The sequence below is a fragment of the Panicum virgatum genome, chromosome 3N (assembly GCF_016808335.1).
Source record: "Panicum virgatum strain AP13 chromosome 3N, P.virgatum_v5, whole genome shotgun sequence".
Classification (NCBI taxonomy): Eukaryota; Viridiplantae; Streptophyta; class Magnoliopsida; order Poales; family Poaceae; genus Panicum; species Panicum virgatum.
Genome location: NC_053147.1, coordinates 67,568,152 through 67,582,546, shown reverse-complemented (window position 1 = coordinate 67,582,546; position 14,395 = coordinate 67,568,152). Strand labels below are relative to the sequence as shown.

At 45.9% G+C, this 14,395-nt stretch overlaps 1 protein-coding gene across 1 annotated transcript; it reads right to left on the bottom strand.

Annotated features, from left to right (window-relative positions):
* Window positions 1-196: 196 nt before the first annotated feature.
* On the bottom strand, window positions 197-3,668 carry LOC120666960 (pyruvate dehydrogenase E1 component subunit beta-3, chloroplastic-like). Its single transcript, XM_039946952.1, has 4 exons — window positions 3,418-3,668; window positions 3,225-3,319; window positions 3,062-3,108; window positions 197-1,342 (listed from the first exon to the last, which is right to left on the bottom strand). The coding sequence occupies exons 1-4, from the start codon at window positions 3,491-3,493 to the stop codon at window positions 370-372; spliced, it is 1,191 nt and encodes a 396-aa protein (XP_039802886.1). The 5' UTR covers window positions 3,494-3,668; the 3' UTR covers window positions 197-369.
* Window positions 3,669-14,395: the final 10,727 nt, after the last annotated feature.

The following is a 14,395-nucleotide window of genomic DNA, read 5'->3' as shown; positions in this document are numbered from 1 at the left end:
TCTATCCGTAGCAACCACAGGCATAATTGCCTAGATTTAACTTAGGACAACCTAAACGCCTTACATAGAATGGGGGGAGTACGAGCCAAATGATATCACTGTACCGGTACCAAACTAGAAACTATGCAACGCTATATGTCCACCCCAACCATGTGTATGGAAACTGATCACTGCAACCAAATGCTCAAACCTAACATTGGAGAACAAGGACCAGCTGCATAGGGCATCAAATCTTGTAGAATATGCACCGATGAGAAATATAACATGTCTACGCCACAATCAAGTGTTACCAACATGGCAAAACAAACACAGAACATGGTGTTTATGAATCCACAAACAACGTAACTTAGCAATGTCGTGATACTACGATCATTGGCAGATCTGCTCCACTGCCGCCACGATCTGTGCAGGCTGCACCACGGTGGCATCCTCCAGAGTCGCGGCATACGGGGTCGGCACGTCCTGCGACGACAGGCACATGATGGGGGCGTCCAGGTAGTCCCAGAAGTTGTCGATGATGGCGGACCTCAGGCTGGCGCCGATGCCGCCGGTCCGCATGCACTCCTCCACGATGAGCACGCGATGTGTCTTCTTGATCGAGTTCCCGATCGTGTGCAGATCGAACGGCTTCAGAGACCTGATGTCGATGACCTCAGGGTCGTAACCTTTGTTCACTAGGGTCTTGGCAGCCTGCATCACGTGGTACCTCATCCTGGAGTACGTGAGGATGGTCACGTGCTCACCTGGGCGCACCATCTCGGCCTCCTCCAGGCAGCAGATGTATTCCTCATCAGGAATTTTCTCCTTCAGGTTGTACAAGAGGACATGCTCAAACAGCACCACAGGGTTCTCGCTTCTTATGGCTGCCTTCATCAGGCCCTTTGCATTGTAAGGAGTAGAGCAAGCAACCATTTGAAGGCCAGGGATTGACTGGAAGTACGACTCGAGACGCTGTGAGTGCTCTGCACCAAGCTGACGACCAACACCACCAGGTCCTCGGATCACAATTGGAATCTTGAACTGACCACCTGAAGTGTAGTGGAGCATACCACAGTTGTTCGAGATCTGATTGTAGGCAAGGAGAAGGAAACCCATGTTCATGCCTTCAACAACCGGCCTGAGCCCCTTCATTGCTGCTCCAACTCCCATGCCAGTGAAAGAGTTCTCAGCAATAGGAGTATCAAGAACCCGGAGATCTCCAAACATATCAGCCAAGCCCTTGGTCACCTTGTATGAACCTCCATAGTGACCAACATCTTCACCTATTACACACACCGTTGGGTCCAAATTCATCTCTTCTATCAAGGCTTCACGAAGGGCCTCAAACATCAGCACCTCATGGCTAAACAGAAGACAAGATCAATGTAATCAGACGTGTGTACTTAATCATAAGAAACAGAAATCAAACAGAAATTGCATTTCAACAGCATGTATTCATAGAGGCAACAACAGCCATCATATACCACAAATTGCATTTCAAAGAACAAGACTTCTATGTTTATTTATGTTTGTAACCAGCAGGCCAGTAGCATATTTTATCGCTGTAACAGAGCTTAACAAAGTATATGTTTCAGACTGCCAGTGTTAACCAATTGGTTACTTTTGACATTGACAACCGACAACTGTAGTGCGGTGATTGGTTCAAAAAACTGGTGTGCCCTGTTGTTTACCAGTGTACTAACTTAAGTATAAAGTTTGAGTCTAGCAAGTTCAATGTTGTCCCGTACTAGTAGGCTCTGGAAGAGTACATCTAGATGTCAAGAACCAGGCTATTTCTAGTCACAACCACAAATTGCTGACATGGATTGCTTGAAAAGTATAAGACACTCACATTCTTAAAAAATAGAAAAAGTCTCATTCAATTAGAGACATAATCATGAGGACAAGTTCATTTTGTCCTGCCAGATACAAAACCATGTAATAGACCCTAATAACCACAAAGAGTCGCCTTACTATTTACACTTTCATTCATGTCAATAACTTGTCAACACAGCTCGCTTGAAGGAATAGGCAGTTTTATATTTCTAGTCAATCATTTTACTACTTCAGTTTGAGTCATTCTGAAGGCAAATCCATTAGTACTTCGAAACAGAAGCACCCTGCCAAGCAAAGTCTATGTGCCACGCAAGGTAAAGACAATGTTTAAACTTTAAACTCTTACTGATTAACATATCAATGCTCAAGATGGTAGAAACTCATGGCCAGGTATCAAATCTGTTGATGCCAGATTTGTATTGAACTCAGAAAAAGAGTCGACGCAAGTTTCCAAATAAACCAGCCACGATACACCACATACCAGCATAGAGTTTTCAGCTCTGCTGCCAGCAAGAATGCTCTAGTTGGCTAGTATAACATAATTGGCACAGAAAACAATGTTATAATAACTCTACTATTTTAGCACTAGGTAGAAATCACCATTCATTTACTTATTGTTCTCTCTGAAAATTGAAGGTAGAAGGTAGTGTTCACTAAGAATATTTTTCTCACATCGATAGCCACATCATCAAATGTGCATGCGTACAAACTGGGATTGCTTAAATATGACTGAATTAAAACAAGTGCTGAACTGGTGATCGTGATCATTAGAGTTAGTGAGCAAATCCACCTGGTGGAGGTTGATCTGTAGCATCTGTACCCAATTGGCCAATTCCATGTTTGCTACCATTAAATTAAGAAATAAAGCCTAGTCCTGCTTGCTGAGCTCAACTCTCTCAACTCCCGGTTAACAAAATTGAAAATCTAAGCCACACAAACCCAATCTTACTCCACTGAATCTAAAGCATATGTGTCACGGCAGCACCAGCAGAGTGAAAAATTCAGAGTAGCAAGGTGCCAGCATCCATTTCAGCTGCAAAGGCAGGACTGCCAGTCCTCTGAGCCTACTATCGATGATAAGTCATTGTTAATAGACAGCATTAAAGGACAGCTATGCCTCCTGATTTCGTTGAATCCGAGGCTAAATCTCATGTATAGCGACACCTAAACCAACCGGAATTGTTTGTGCAAACTAAATTACGACAGATTTGAATTCTGGTTGGCAGCACACATCTCAGAATCTTACCCGCCAGACTTGGATCCAGCCGCCGCGGCCGCCTGATCCGCCTTGGCCTGCACACGCGCAGCAACCCCCACAGAGCAAACAAATCAGCACGACGCAGCAAGCGCGAGCACATCACAGAAGAAGAAGAAGAAGAAGAGGAGGAGGGATGGAGCCAGCACGTAACTGCAACGGCGCTGCGAGCCACCATCCTGCCTCGCGCCGGGCCCGCTCCTCCCTTGGCCGCCGCGGCGGCCACGCGCACGCTCCTCCTCGCGGCCGCTGCAGAGGCGAAGCGAGGCGCATCGGGATCGGTCAGCCGCTCATCACCAACTGGTCAGCCCGGTCCGCGCGGCACGGGCAAGCGGAGGCGTACGTACCTGGGGCGGCGGATCTGGGCTTGGCGGAGGCGACGGCGCCGACGCCGTGCAGCGTGGAGGACGCAGCGGCCGCCATTGGTCCCGTGTCGTGACGCGCTCGGAGTATGGGTCGCAGCGGCGGGCTGGCGGTGGCGACGGTGGGGGCGCTTTATAGGCTCCCGCTGGCGCCTGGGTGAAGGACTCGCGGAGGAGGAAGCGAGGTGGGAAGGCGGAGAGCACGAGGCGAGGAGCAGCTTCTTCTCGGCGGCGAGGTGGGGCCGTGGGGGTGGGCGGAGTAGGAAGAGGTAGTCTCCCGTGCACGGGGTCTATGCACCGAGGAGGTCTGGGTCCCACGTGGACGGCGGGGGTGTGGGTGGGGGCGACGGCCAGCTCGCGACGGGCCCACGCAGCGCGCTCGGGTGTCCACAGGAGGCGCGCGTGGACCGGGTGCAGGTGGGGGGGCGCGAGCCTCGGTTCCATCGACGGCCTGATCGATCCTCCCGCGCGGGCTGGCCCAACCAGCATAACCGCGTTGGTGGAAGGCTTTTATGGCCCAGTAGAGAAGTGGAGTGGATTCAGCCCAAAGAAGAATGGGAATTCGGAAGCAGCTGTAGTGATCAGTTAAGCCGCGAATTCTTCCTTTTTTCTTAAAGTTCCAATAAAACATATTTTTTTCATTTGGTTCCAACGGAACATTTTTATTGTAGTGGAACATTTTCCGTTTCCAAAGGTAAGATCAAATCCAACTTAATAATTTTTTTAACAGAATATTAACATTTTGTTTCATTAAAATATATTTTTTTCCGGATAGAAGGAGCAGCGCTGTGACGGCCTGGGAAAAATTTCAGCTTAGCAGCAGCCCCGCGGCTTCTGCGACCGGCCTGCATTAATGCTGGAGACCCCGAACCTCTGGCATAAAAAAAAAAAAGTTAAGCAGAACCTCCTCTCAAAAAAAAAAGGTTAAGTAGAACCTTGTTGCCCCACGCTTCGTTAAGCAAGCACAGGCTCACTGGTGGTCGTACTCGAGGCCGTACGGAAACGATGCACGCACATTGTCAGTCACATGGACGACGAGCGGATAAGAAGCGATTAGTTTAACGGATAATAGAAGAAGAAGAGGTCGATGACAGACGGATAGAGCGCCAGACAGGGAGCATCCACTGGGCCAGCCATAGGCTTAGAAACCAGTGAACAATGCACACGCCTTCCGGATGGGCTGGGCTGGGCAGGGCCTGGTCCTAGTACTAGCTAGCCCACACACTGTTGGAGAAACGCACATTGGTACCAGCACGTTAGTGCCGGTCAAAACGGAGCCGGCACTAACGTGCATGAACCGTACAAAGCGGGTACGTTAGTGCCGGCTAGAAACTCCAGCCGGCACTAACGTGCCATCCCCCAACGGTCAGCCCGTCTGCCACAACGGTCAAAAGACACGTTAGTGCCGGCTGGTGATTCTAGCCGGCACTAACTTGGTCAATTGCATGTTAGTGCCGGCTGGTAAATATAGCCGGCACTAAAAGTCCACACTTAGTGCCGGCTAAATCCACTAGCCGGCACTAACTTGCCCCGTATAAGCCAGGCACTCCTTCTTCCCCAGCCCGACCATTTCATTTGGCCGAGCTCCTCCTCTCTCTCATGGCGTGTTAGAGGGGAGGTGCTGTCCATTTTCCCCCAAATTTGTGAGGATTTCACCCATCCAAGTGCACCAAAGGTTAGTAGCTTCTTCCACTCTTCTTTCACGGTATTTATTATTTGTTTCATGCTTTCTAGATAAAGAAAATAGTGATATTAAGGTTGAGGAAAAATGAGCATAATTTTCCAATTTATTCATTAATTTGAGTAAAATAGAATCGATTTGTTACTTTTTAGAGAAGGTTTTCTAGATAGTTTGACTATGACACATTTAGAGTAATTTTTTTGAATTATTTCACGGGGACATGTGTATATGTTATTATGCAAAATTTTAAGGATTTTAAGGATGAGGAAAAATGAGCATGATTTATTAATTTGTTCATTAATTTGAGCAAGGTAGAATTGATTTGTTGCTTTTTAGAGAATGATTACTATATAGTTTGACTATCACACATTTAGAATGAGTTTTTTTGAATTATTTCATGGTGACATGTCTATATGTTATTGTGCCAAGTTATTTTGTTATTTAGTTTAAATTTACTAGATAGGTGGTCTATGACACATTTACATTTTTTTAATTACTTCATAGTAACCTGTTTTTAGGGATAATGAGCATGATTTTTTTTAATTTGTACAGATGGACCGGCAATGGATGCACGGAAGCCGGAGCACCTCGGCGTGGATTCAGGGTTTAGATTCTTTTCTCAAAGCGGCAATGGCAAATAGGTCGCCAAAGGGTTTAATGTGTTGTCCATGCAGTGTTTGCGAAAATAAAAAGGAATTCCGAAAAAGAGATACTCTATGGAATCACCTGGCCTTGAATGGTTTCATGAGTAACTATAGTCTTTGGACTAAGCACGGCGAAGTTGGAGTTATGATGGAAGATAATGAAGAAGATGACGATGGTGATAACAATCTTCCAGATTGGGCATGGGTTCATGAAGCAGGTGGCTTTCAAGATGAACCAATGGACGAGGGTGAAGCAAATGTTGCACAAGAGGAGCCACCTGACGAGCTAGGTCAGGCGTTACTTGATGCACAGAAAGACAGTGAGACTGTGAAGGAGGCATTAAAGTTCGAGAAGATGTTGGAGGATCACAAAAGGCCGTTGTTCCCTAATTGCAAACCGGAGCAAAAGAAGTTGGGTACCACGCTGGAGATGCTGAAATGGAAGGCAACTAATGGTGTAACCGATAAGGGATTTGGTGAGCTATTAAAGATTGTAAAGAACATACTTCCTGAGGGTAATGAACTGCCGTCAACAACATACGAAGCTAAAAAGATGGTTTGCCCTCTTGGATTGGACGTGCAGAAGATTCACGCATGTCCTAACGACTGCATCCTGTATCGCGGTGAATACGAGAACTTGGAAGCTTGTCCTGTTTGCAACGCATTGCGGTATAAGATTAGGCGAGATGATCCAGGTGATGTTGATGGGCAGCCGGTAAAGAAGAGAGTTCCCGCAAAGTTGGTGTGGTACTTCCCTATAATACCACGTCTGAAGCGCTTTTTCAAAAACAAGGATAACGCTAAGTTGATGCGGTGGCACAAAGAAGACCGTAAGGAGGATCACATGATCAGACACCCAGCAGATGGGTCCCAGTGGAGAAATCTTAACCGAGAGTATCCTCAATTTGACAACGACCCAAGAAATATAAGATTTGCTCTAAGTACTGATGGAATGAATCCGTACGGTGAGTTTGGCAGCGCTCATAGTACATGGCCTGTGACCCTATGTATGTTCAACCTTCCTCCTTGGTTGTGCCTGAAGCGTAAGTTCATCATGATGCCGGTGCTTATAGAAGGGCCAAAAGAACCTGGCAACGACATTGATGTGTTCCTACAACCCTTGATGGATGATCTATTACTACTCTGGAAAGAAGAAGGTGTACGTGTGTGGGATGAGTATAAACAGGAGTCCTTCAACCTCCGAGCTTTGCTTTTTGTATGCATCAATGATTGGCCTGCACTTGCAAAACTTTCGGGACAGTCGAACATGGGATACATGGCCTGCACCCACTGTTATGATGAGACCGATAGCATTTATTTGAAAAACTGTAAGAAGTGCGTATACATGGGCCATCGTCGATTTCTTCCAACCGATCACCCCCTAAGAACCGAAGGGAAGCATTTCAAAGGAGAGCCCGAAACTCGTCCTAAGCCTCTATTTCGTAATGGAAAGCGTGTGTTCTCGATGATCAAGGATGTGAAGGTAGTATTTGGAAAGGGTCCCGGTAGGCAACCTGTTCCCAAGGATGACCAGGGACATGTTCCAATGTGGAAGAAGAAGTCTATATTGTGGAACCTACCTTATTGGCAAGTCTTACAGGTTCGCAACGCAATTGATGTGATGCATCTGTCGAAGAATCTTTGCGTAAACCTACTAGGATTCCTGGGAGTGTATGGTAAGTCAAAAGACACATTGGAAGCAAGGCGCGACATGCAACAGCTAGCTGGACGAAAAGGCTTGCAACCCGAAAAGAGAGACAAAGGATGCCACTATTTAAAACCTGCCAGCTATAATCTGAGCAAAGAGGAGAAGGAAAGTATGTTCGATTGCTTGAACAGTATCAAGGTCCCGTCTGGGTACTCCTCAAATATACAGGGCATAATAAATGTGAAAGAGAAGAAAATCCAAAACTTGAAAGAGAAGGAAAGTATGTTCGATTGCTTTGGAAGAGAAATAAAGTCTCTGATCGACCTGAAGATATCGTGCCAGATTCAGAGAAAGATTTGTTATGGAAAGAGGTGTCGTTGCACTTCAACTTTCCCCCAGGCAAAGCTGACAAAATAAAGGGATGGGCATTTAAGAAGATGGCAATTCAGTTCGCCTCATTCAAGAAAAAATTGGTGGCAAACTTTGTCAACAAGGGCCTCACTCCAGATTTTGATAAAGTCTGGAAGAAGCAACGAGAGTGGTGGAATGAATTCGTGAATTACAAGCACAGTGCTGACAGCATGGCAGCCTCGATTCAAGGCAAAATGAATGCTAGCAAAAAGAAAAACTTCCATAGACTTGGGCCCGGAGGTTATAAGGTTGCCATTCCGAAATGGGAAAAGATGGAAAATAATTTAATTGTAAAAGGAATCGTACCGCAAACCTTGAGTTGGCCCAAACGAGCAAGGTATTACTTCTATGCTCATGGAGGCACACTAGACCCCGACACTGGAATATTTGTGACTAGCGACGTACTAAGAGAGGCTGCCCAAAGACTCGAGGACGCAATGAGGCGTACCGAAGAAGGAACCTTCCAGCCCAACAGAGAGAATGACGAGCTGACTTACGCTCTTGGGAATGCGGAACACACTGGACGGACCCGAGGTGTGGGCGTAGTTCCATGGAAATATGGCTTTTCCGGAGATCTCGAAACCTACCGAAGCCGATGCAGAAGCAAGGCAGTAGTGGCTGAGAAGATTCATAGCCTAGAAAACCGGATAATGTCACTTGAGGCAGCAGTTGGGCAACGCTCGGACCAACCAGCTGCCAATGTGGAGATCAGCCCCTCTTCTCAGCGTCGTAGCAGTGTTGCTTCCACGGAGCACCCTAATTTGGGTGCCGACAGGCCGAGGGACCCCATTGACGACATCACCGTTAGGACCCAATGTGAGCTTCTGGTTCTTTATGGGAAAAAGCTTAAAGTTTGTGCTGAGGGTTATGCGGAAGTCCAAAAACAGGGCGGGACAATACATTGCCAGCCGATTCCTGAAGGATTCGCCAGAGTCTTTGTTGACCGAATTACTGAAGAACGCTGGGAAGACATGGACCTCCCGATCCCTATAAGTCCTGAAGAAACAGAACTACAACATGCCGTACACACATGGATCGCGTGGCCAAAGCGCGACATAAGATTGGTGCAAGCAGACACAGATTCCGCTCGGTGCTCAAGGCAAAGATCACCAACGCCAGCTGATAGGAATCCTAGTGTTGGCCCACCTTCTCCACCGCCTGCACGGGACCCCAGCATGGATCCGCCATCACCAGCCGCACAAAGCGAGCCAATTCTGGCATCATCACCAGCCGCACAACAGAATCAGAGTCAGCGACAGAAGTCATACACGTCCCCTTCGGTCCAGCCATCTCATAAGCAGCAAAGAAAGAAGAAAAAGAAGGCGCCAGAAGAGGAAGAGGCAGAAGAATCGTTTCAAACCTTCTTGCTGAAGCGCAAGCTACTAAGGGAGGCTGCGAACAAGAAGCCAGAAATAGATCCGGTTGCAAAGGCACACTTTGTGAAACACTTCATTAAAGATCCCACCAAGGAGAAAGAAAGAGAGTCGGATTATGATCGGCAGATCAGAAAGTGCTACAGCAACCCCAAGAATCGCCTGATTAATGCAAAGACCGTTCCCCAGCTCGGAGAGCAGTCCAAACAATCGATCCCTCCGTTGATAGTGTCGCATGAAGACTGTCCCGATGAATCAAGAGATCCGTTGACCATGGCTGGGATGATATTGCAAACTGATCTAACAAGGGCTCAATTGCTTGGGGAGGCCCTACAGAATGCCCGCGGCAGGAAAAAGTTTGTACTTGGTGAACCTTTGATATGGCCAGAGTTGCTACCATTCCTACCAACGAGAATGGCCGAGTTACACAAATGGTATGCCGTGCAATCTAAAGCTAGTAAATTAGAGATGTTCCCAGCTCGGATTAAAGATGAGCATTTCTGGCGGGGGGCAGATGATGTATATATCGAGTTTGCATCACTCTACGATTTATACCATCAAGATGCCCTTCACAAGTCACTCGTCAGTGTATGGTGCATGTAAGTATTGTCTCTCATTTCATTATTTTAGCCTTGAGTGTTGATTGATCCCCGTTTTTCTTGTGTCCCGTAGGTCAAAAATTCAAATTTGCCGAAAGAAGAACTTTCATAACGTCGGGTTCTTCGACCCCGATATTATACACGAGAAATCGCTAGCGCTAAATCCTGGAGACATAGTCAATGTTATATACAGGGGGTTGCGTAAAAATAGCATGTGTCCCTTCATTCTCTTGCCATACAACCATCAGTGAGTCGTTCTTTGTTAGACTTTTTTTTCAATCCCTTCGTATTAATAATACCATTTAATAACTATTATAATCAACATTAATTGGTTATGCGTATGTATATGCACAGCTTTCATTGGATATTGCTTTGTATTCGGATTGAGGAGCACAAGGTCTTGGTGTACGACTCGTTAAGGCAAGATAAATCAAAGTACCAAGATATCATCGAGGTGGTAAATACTGCATGGAGTCGCTACCTCCACAAACACATAGGCTTGCCCATAGGTGAAATCGAGCCTCTTCATTGGGTGACTGATTTTCCGGTATGAATATACTCTCGCTACTAATGTCATTCGCAATAAACATCAAAAAAATTCTATATCGTAACCCACATTTGTCCATAGTGTTGGAGACAGGGCCAAGGAAACAACTTATGTGGATACTACGTATGCGAGTGGATCAACTCTTTTGCAAGTGAAAAAGGGCAAATGACAGTGGATGCATTCAATGTACGTGAGCACAATCACATCTGCTCATTATTTTATTTCATTATTTTTTATTCTCATGTTTTTATCGAAAAATGTGACAGCGTTGGCGGATGAAAGAAGAACTCATTGAAATCGCTCGGATCAGGGCAATTCAAGAAGCTATATGCGGATTTCTACTCGATGAAGTCATAAATCCTAAGGGCGAATTTCATGGCGATCTCCGTCTAAGCGTCGCCCAAGAAGATCCGACGACGAGGAAGCTGATACGTTATTATAGTTGATGTAATATCTCATGTACTTTTGAACTCCTAAGTGTTCCATACATGACATATAATATATATATATAAATATATAATGTTAGTGTAATATGCTGTTCTAATAATACTGTGCAATGCAAAGAGTACGACTATGTAGTCACATACGCTAGAAATACGCATAGCCATACGTATAAAAACGAAAAGAAAAGAAACATAAAGAAGAAAAAACATTTAGTGCCGGCTAGTTATATCAGCCGGCACTAACCTTGCTATCAGAACTCGGGCGGGGGCGGGCACGTTAGTGCCGGCTGGTATTACGGACCGGCACTAACATACGCACGTTAGTGCCGGTCAGAGTAGCCAGCACTAACGTCTGTCACGTTAGTGCCGGCCATTTAGTGCCGGCCACAGGGACCGGCACTAAGCCGTCCTGTGACCGGCACTAATGTGCCTTTCTCCAACAGTGACAGCATGGCATCCACGCAGCGGCAAGAGACAAGCTGCCTCGGCAATCACGCCTGAACCTGCAGTGCTAACCCGCCCTGACGTGGAGCGTAAACAAAAACTCAATCAATGACTCGACACGCCCGGCGGCTGGCTTCGTCGTATACTTACTAGCACCATCAATCAACAATCATCATACTAGATTCATAGCTAGTGGAATACATAGTACTTGAAAAAAAAGAGAGTAGAGAAGAATCTAGAAGCGGCAGCGTCCAGTGGCGGAGCGTAACTTGAAATCAAGAGGGGGCCAAATCCATTGATAATGGAACAACTACATAAGTGCTAGATTAAAAGGAGTGTTGTTAGCTTATGACTATGAATATACTCTTAAATCTCCATTACTCTTGCTAAACCAAGGGGGGCCGGAGCCCAGTATGGCCTCCACTAGGCTCCGCCAGTGGCAGCGTGTCATGCTACACACATGTACGGTACGGCGCGAGATGGGCGACGTGATTAGGCCAGTCCTAGTGGAGTTTCATAAGAGTTTCATGATATTTAATTTTGTTGATGTGGTAAAATATTTATGAGGAAAGCGAAGGTAGAGTTTTATAAGATATGAGAGGAGTTTCATTCTCATAAAATTCATCCGACTCGCTTATTTATTTATTTGATCTAGGTAATCGTGAAACTATATATATTGAGACTGGCCTTATTAGAGTTGCGCGCGCGGCCTGCGGCTCGCCGCGTGCTAACTGCGACGCTCGGCCCGGCCCGCCTAAATATCTGCACCGAACCTGGGCTGCCGCCACCTATGCCCTTCCCTTCCCTCTATGATTACCAGGAGCCGAGCCAATCACCTGTACAAACACAGGACACGTCACGCCCCTCCGTGTCCACCCACCAACCTACTGTACACACACACACACGGTGGTGCAGGTTGCTGCTGCCGATACTCCTTCACTACCGCTGCTGATTAGTGTATAGTGGCTCACTGTAACCCAACCGGTAAAGAGACAAAACCTTTTCTCATGTTCCTTTTTGGATCGATTAATTAATTATAATGATATAGCATTCTACTTATTTTTTCCGCAAATTATTATTATGTACAATGCCACTCTAATTCATTTTATTAACCGACCGGATGGCCCAAATATTTACAACTTGCATCCCCCTCGGAGAGGCTCCAACAACTTATAATGCAAATATATACTAGGATCCCCCTACCACAACAAAGCATATATGATCATGTTCCAATTTGTTAACAAGTGTAATACAGAAACAATTAAACTTACACCACAACAAGTAGGCGCGCGTGAGAGTACAGAAAGATATAAATATTTTACATACATTCTCCGGAATACAAATATCAGCATGGAACAGTTCGAATATGATCATCATGGATCTCCCACATTCACGGCAACGGCCAGGATGAGAGCTCTGGCACAGAAGGCTATCACATTGGCCCCTGGCTAGACTGACACTTGTAGCCATGGAGCACACAAGTTTTTTTTATAAAAAAAATATACTTAATAATTAAATCCCCAATTATTGTCGAGCCATCCATCATGCCATCAAGCCATGATATGAGAACAAAGGAAGGAGCCCATTCTGATGTGATGTAAACTGCATTGCCTTTCTGCTGTTACTCATAATTTGTCTGATTGTTGTGTCCTTAATAACTTGGTTGCTCCCAATCATTCTCACCGGATGCAGAATGCAGTGCGCTGGCTTTTGGGCGCAAGAGTCCAGAAGCTGGGTCATTTCAACCGACCTTGTGGGCTTTGGCCTCTGCGTTAAGTGACTGACTGATGGGCACAAAGGGGAGTGGGAGTTCATCATCAACCTAGCTAGGGTAGTTTATTTTGTGTTTTGCCATGAACTTGCAAAGCTTGTGTGGCAAAGCTGACCCATCCCAATCTGATTGGATGTGTGAACCTGCTTCTCAGTATCCATAGCTGCCGCCTATGAATGGCGGCAAAGTGGTGTGAGGCTTTATAGAAGTACATTGATCAATTTTGCTAGCAACCACATGGGTGAAATAGTAGCCGTCGGTGCAAATAGATGACATGGATTTCGGTCCTGTTTGGAAGAGCTAAAGTTGAGTGCTAAACTTTAGCATAAATATTAGCACTCATACAAATGTTAAAGTTTTTGCCCATTAGCACTTGAATCCAAACAGGATGTACCTTCATTTTGAGTGGTTTTCTGAGTTATCGAAATACACTTTCAGGTCGGTTGCTTTCTCGAGTTCTAGCCCTCGAGGGTTAAGATGACAAGAATGATTATTATTCCACCTTTGACTCTACATGTTATTCATTCGGGCCTTGTAAACTCATGGTGGCATACAAAACATTTTCAAAAAGAAAATATTCTATCTCACAAATTGAATTCAATCTTATCATGTTAACTAATATCTCAAACAGAGAAAGCCAAGTCATGGGAAAGAAAAGGACAGGAAAAATCCAAAAGCAATTCCCCTTTCAGAAAGCTAACCACAATTCAACCATTCTATCTGCACACCAGCTCCGTATGGTTGAGGAACGAGGACCAAAGTTGATCCATGCATGCTCCCTGGATCACCCTTGTTAGGTTGTGTGGATAGATGCACACAAGTGTGCTCCTAACTCCCCTTTTCAAGCCACAGCCATGATTTTTCTCCCATTGCTCTTCCATGAGGGCCATACCCCTCCAAGTGACCATGACCAGTAGCTGTCCTGGCCTGCCGGCCAACATGTACTTCTTCAAACAGACCCATCAATCTGGTCTCATCAAACCAAAGCAATCTGCCTCTGCAAATTGCATGCCCAAATTGTTATTAAAAAAATATATGGCATGGCATGCCCAAGTCCAGCAGCTGCCCTCTCAATTCAGGCAATGCAACAATCCAATGCACACATCCAGCCACAGGATTAGGAGGGCTGGTAGCACACTGCCGGTGATGGCACTCTTGCTTGTCCTCATGTCTGTGCTTGCACTCTCTAGACACACCAATCATTCTCACGCAAAGACAACCACAAAACCTGCAACTACACAGCAATTAGCATGTACTACTAGCACAGAAGAATCTGCCTTCCAACTTGGACGAACAGCCGATTATGATCTTTGTACTGCCGAACCGGCTTTGAGATTTGTGCGAGCACGGTCAGATGGGATAATTGACAGGGTTTACATGAATCCCAAGGCAAGATATCAGC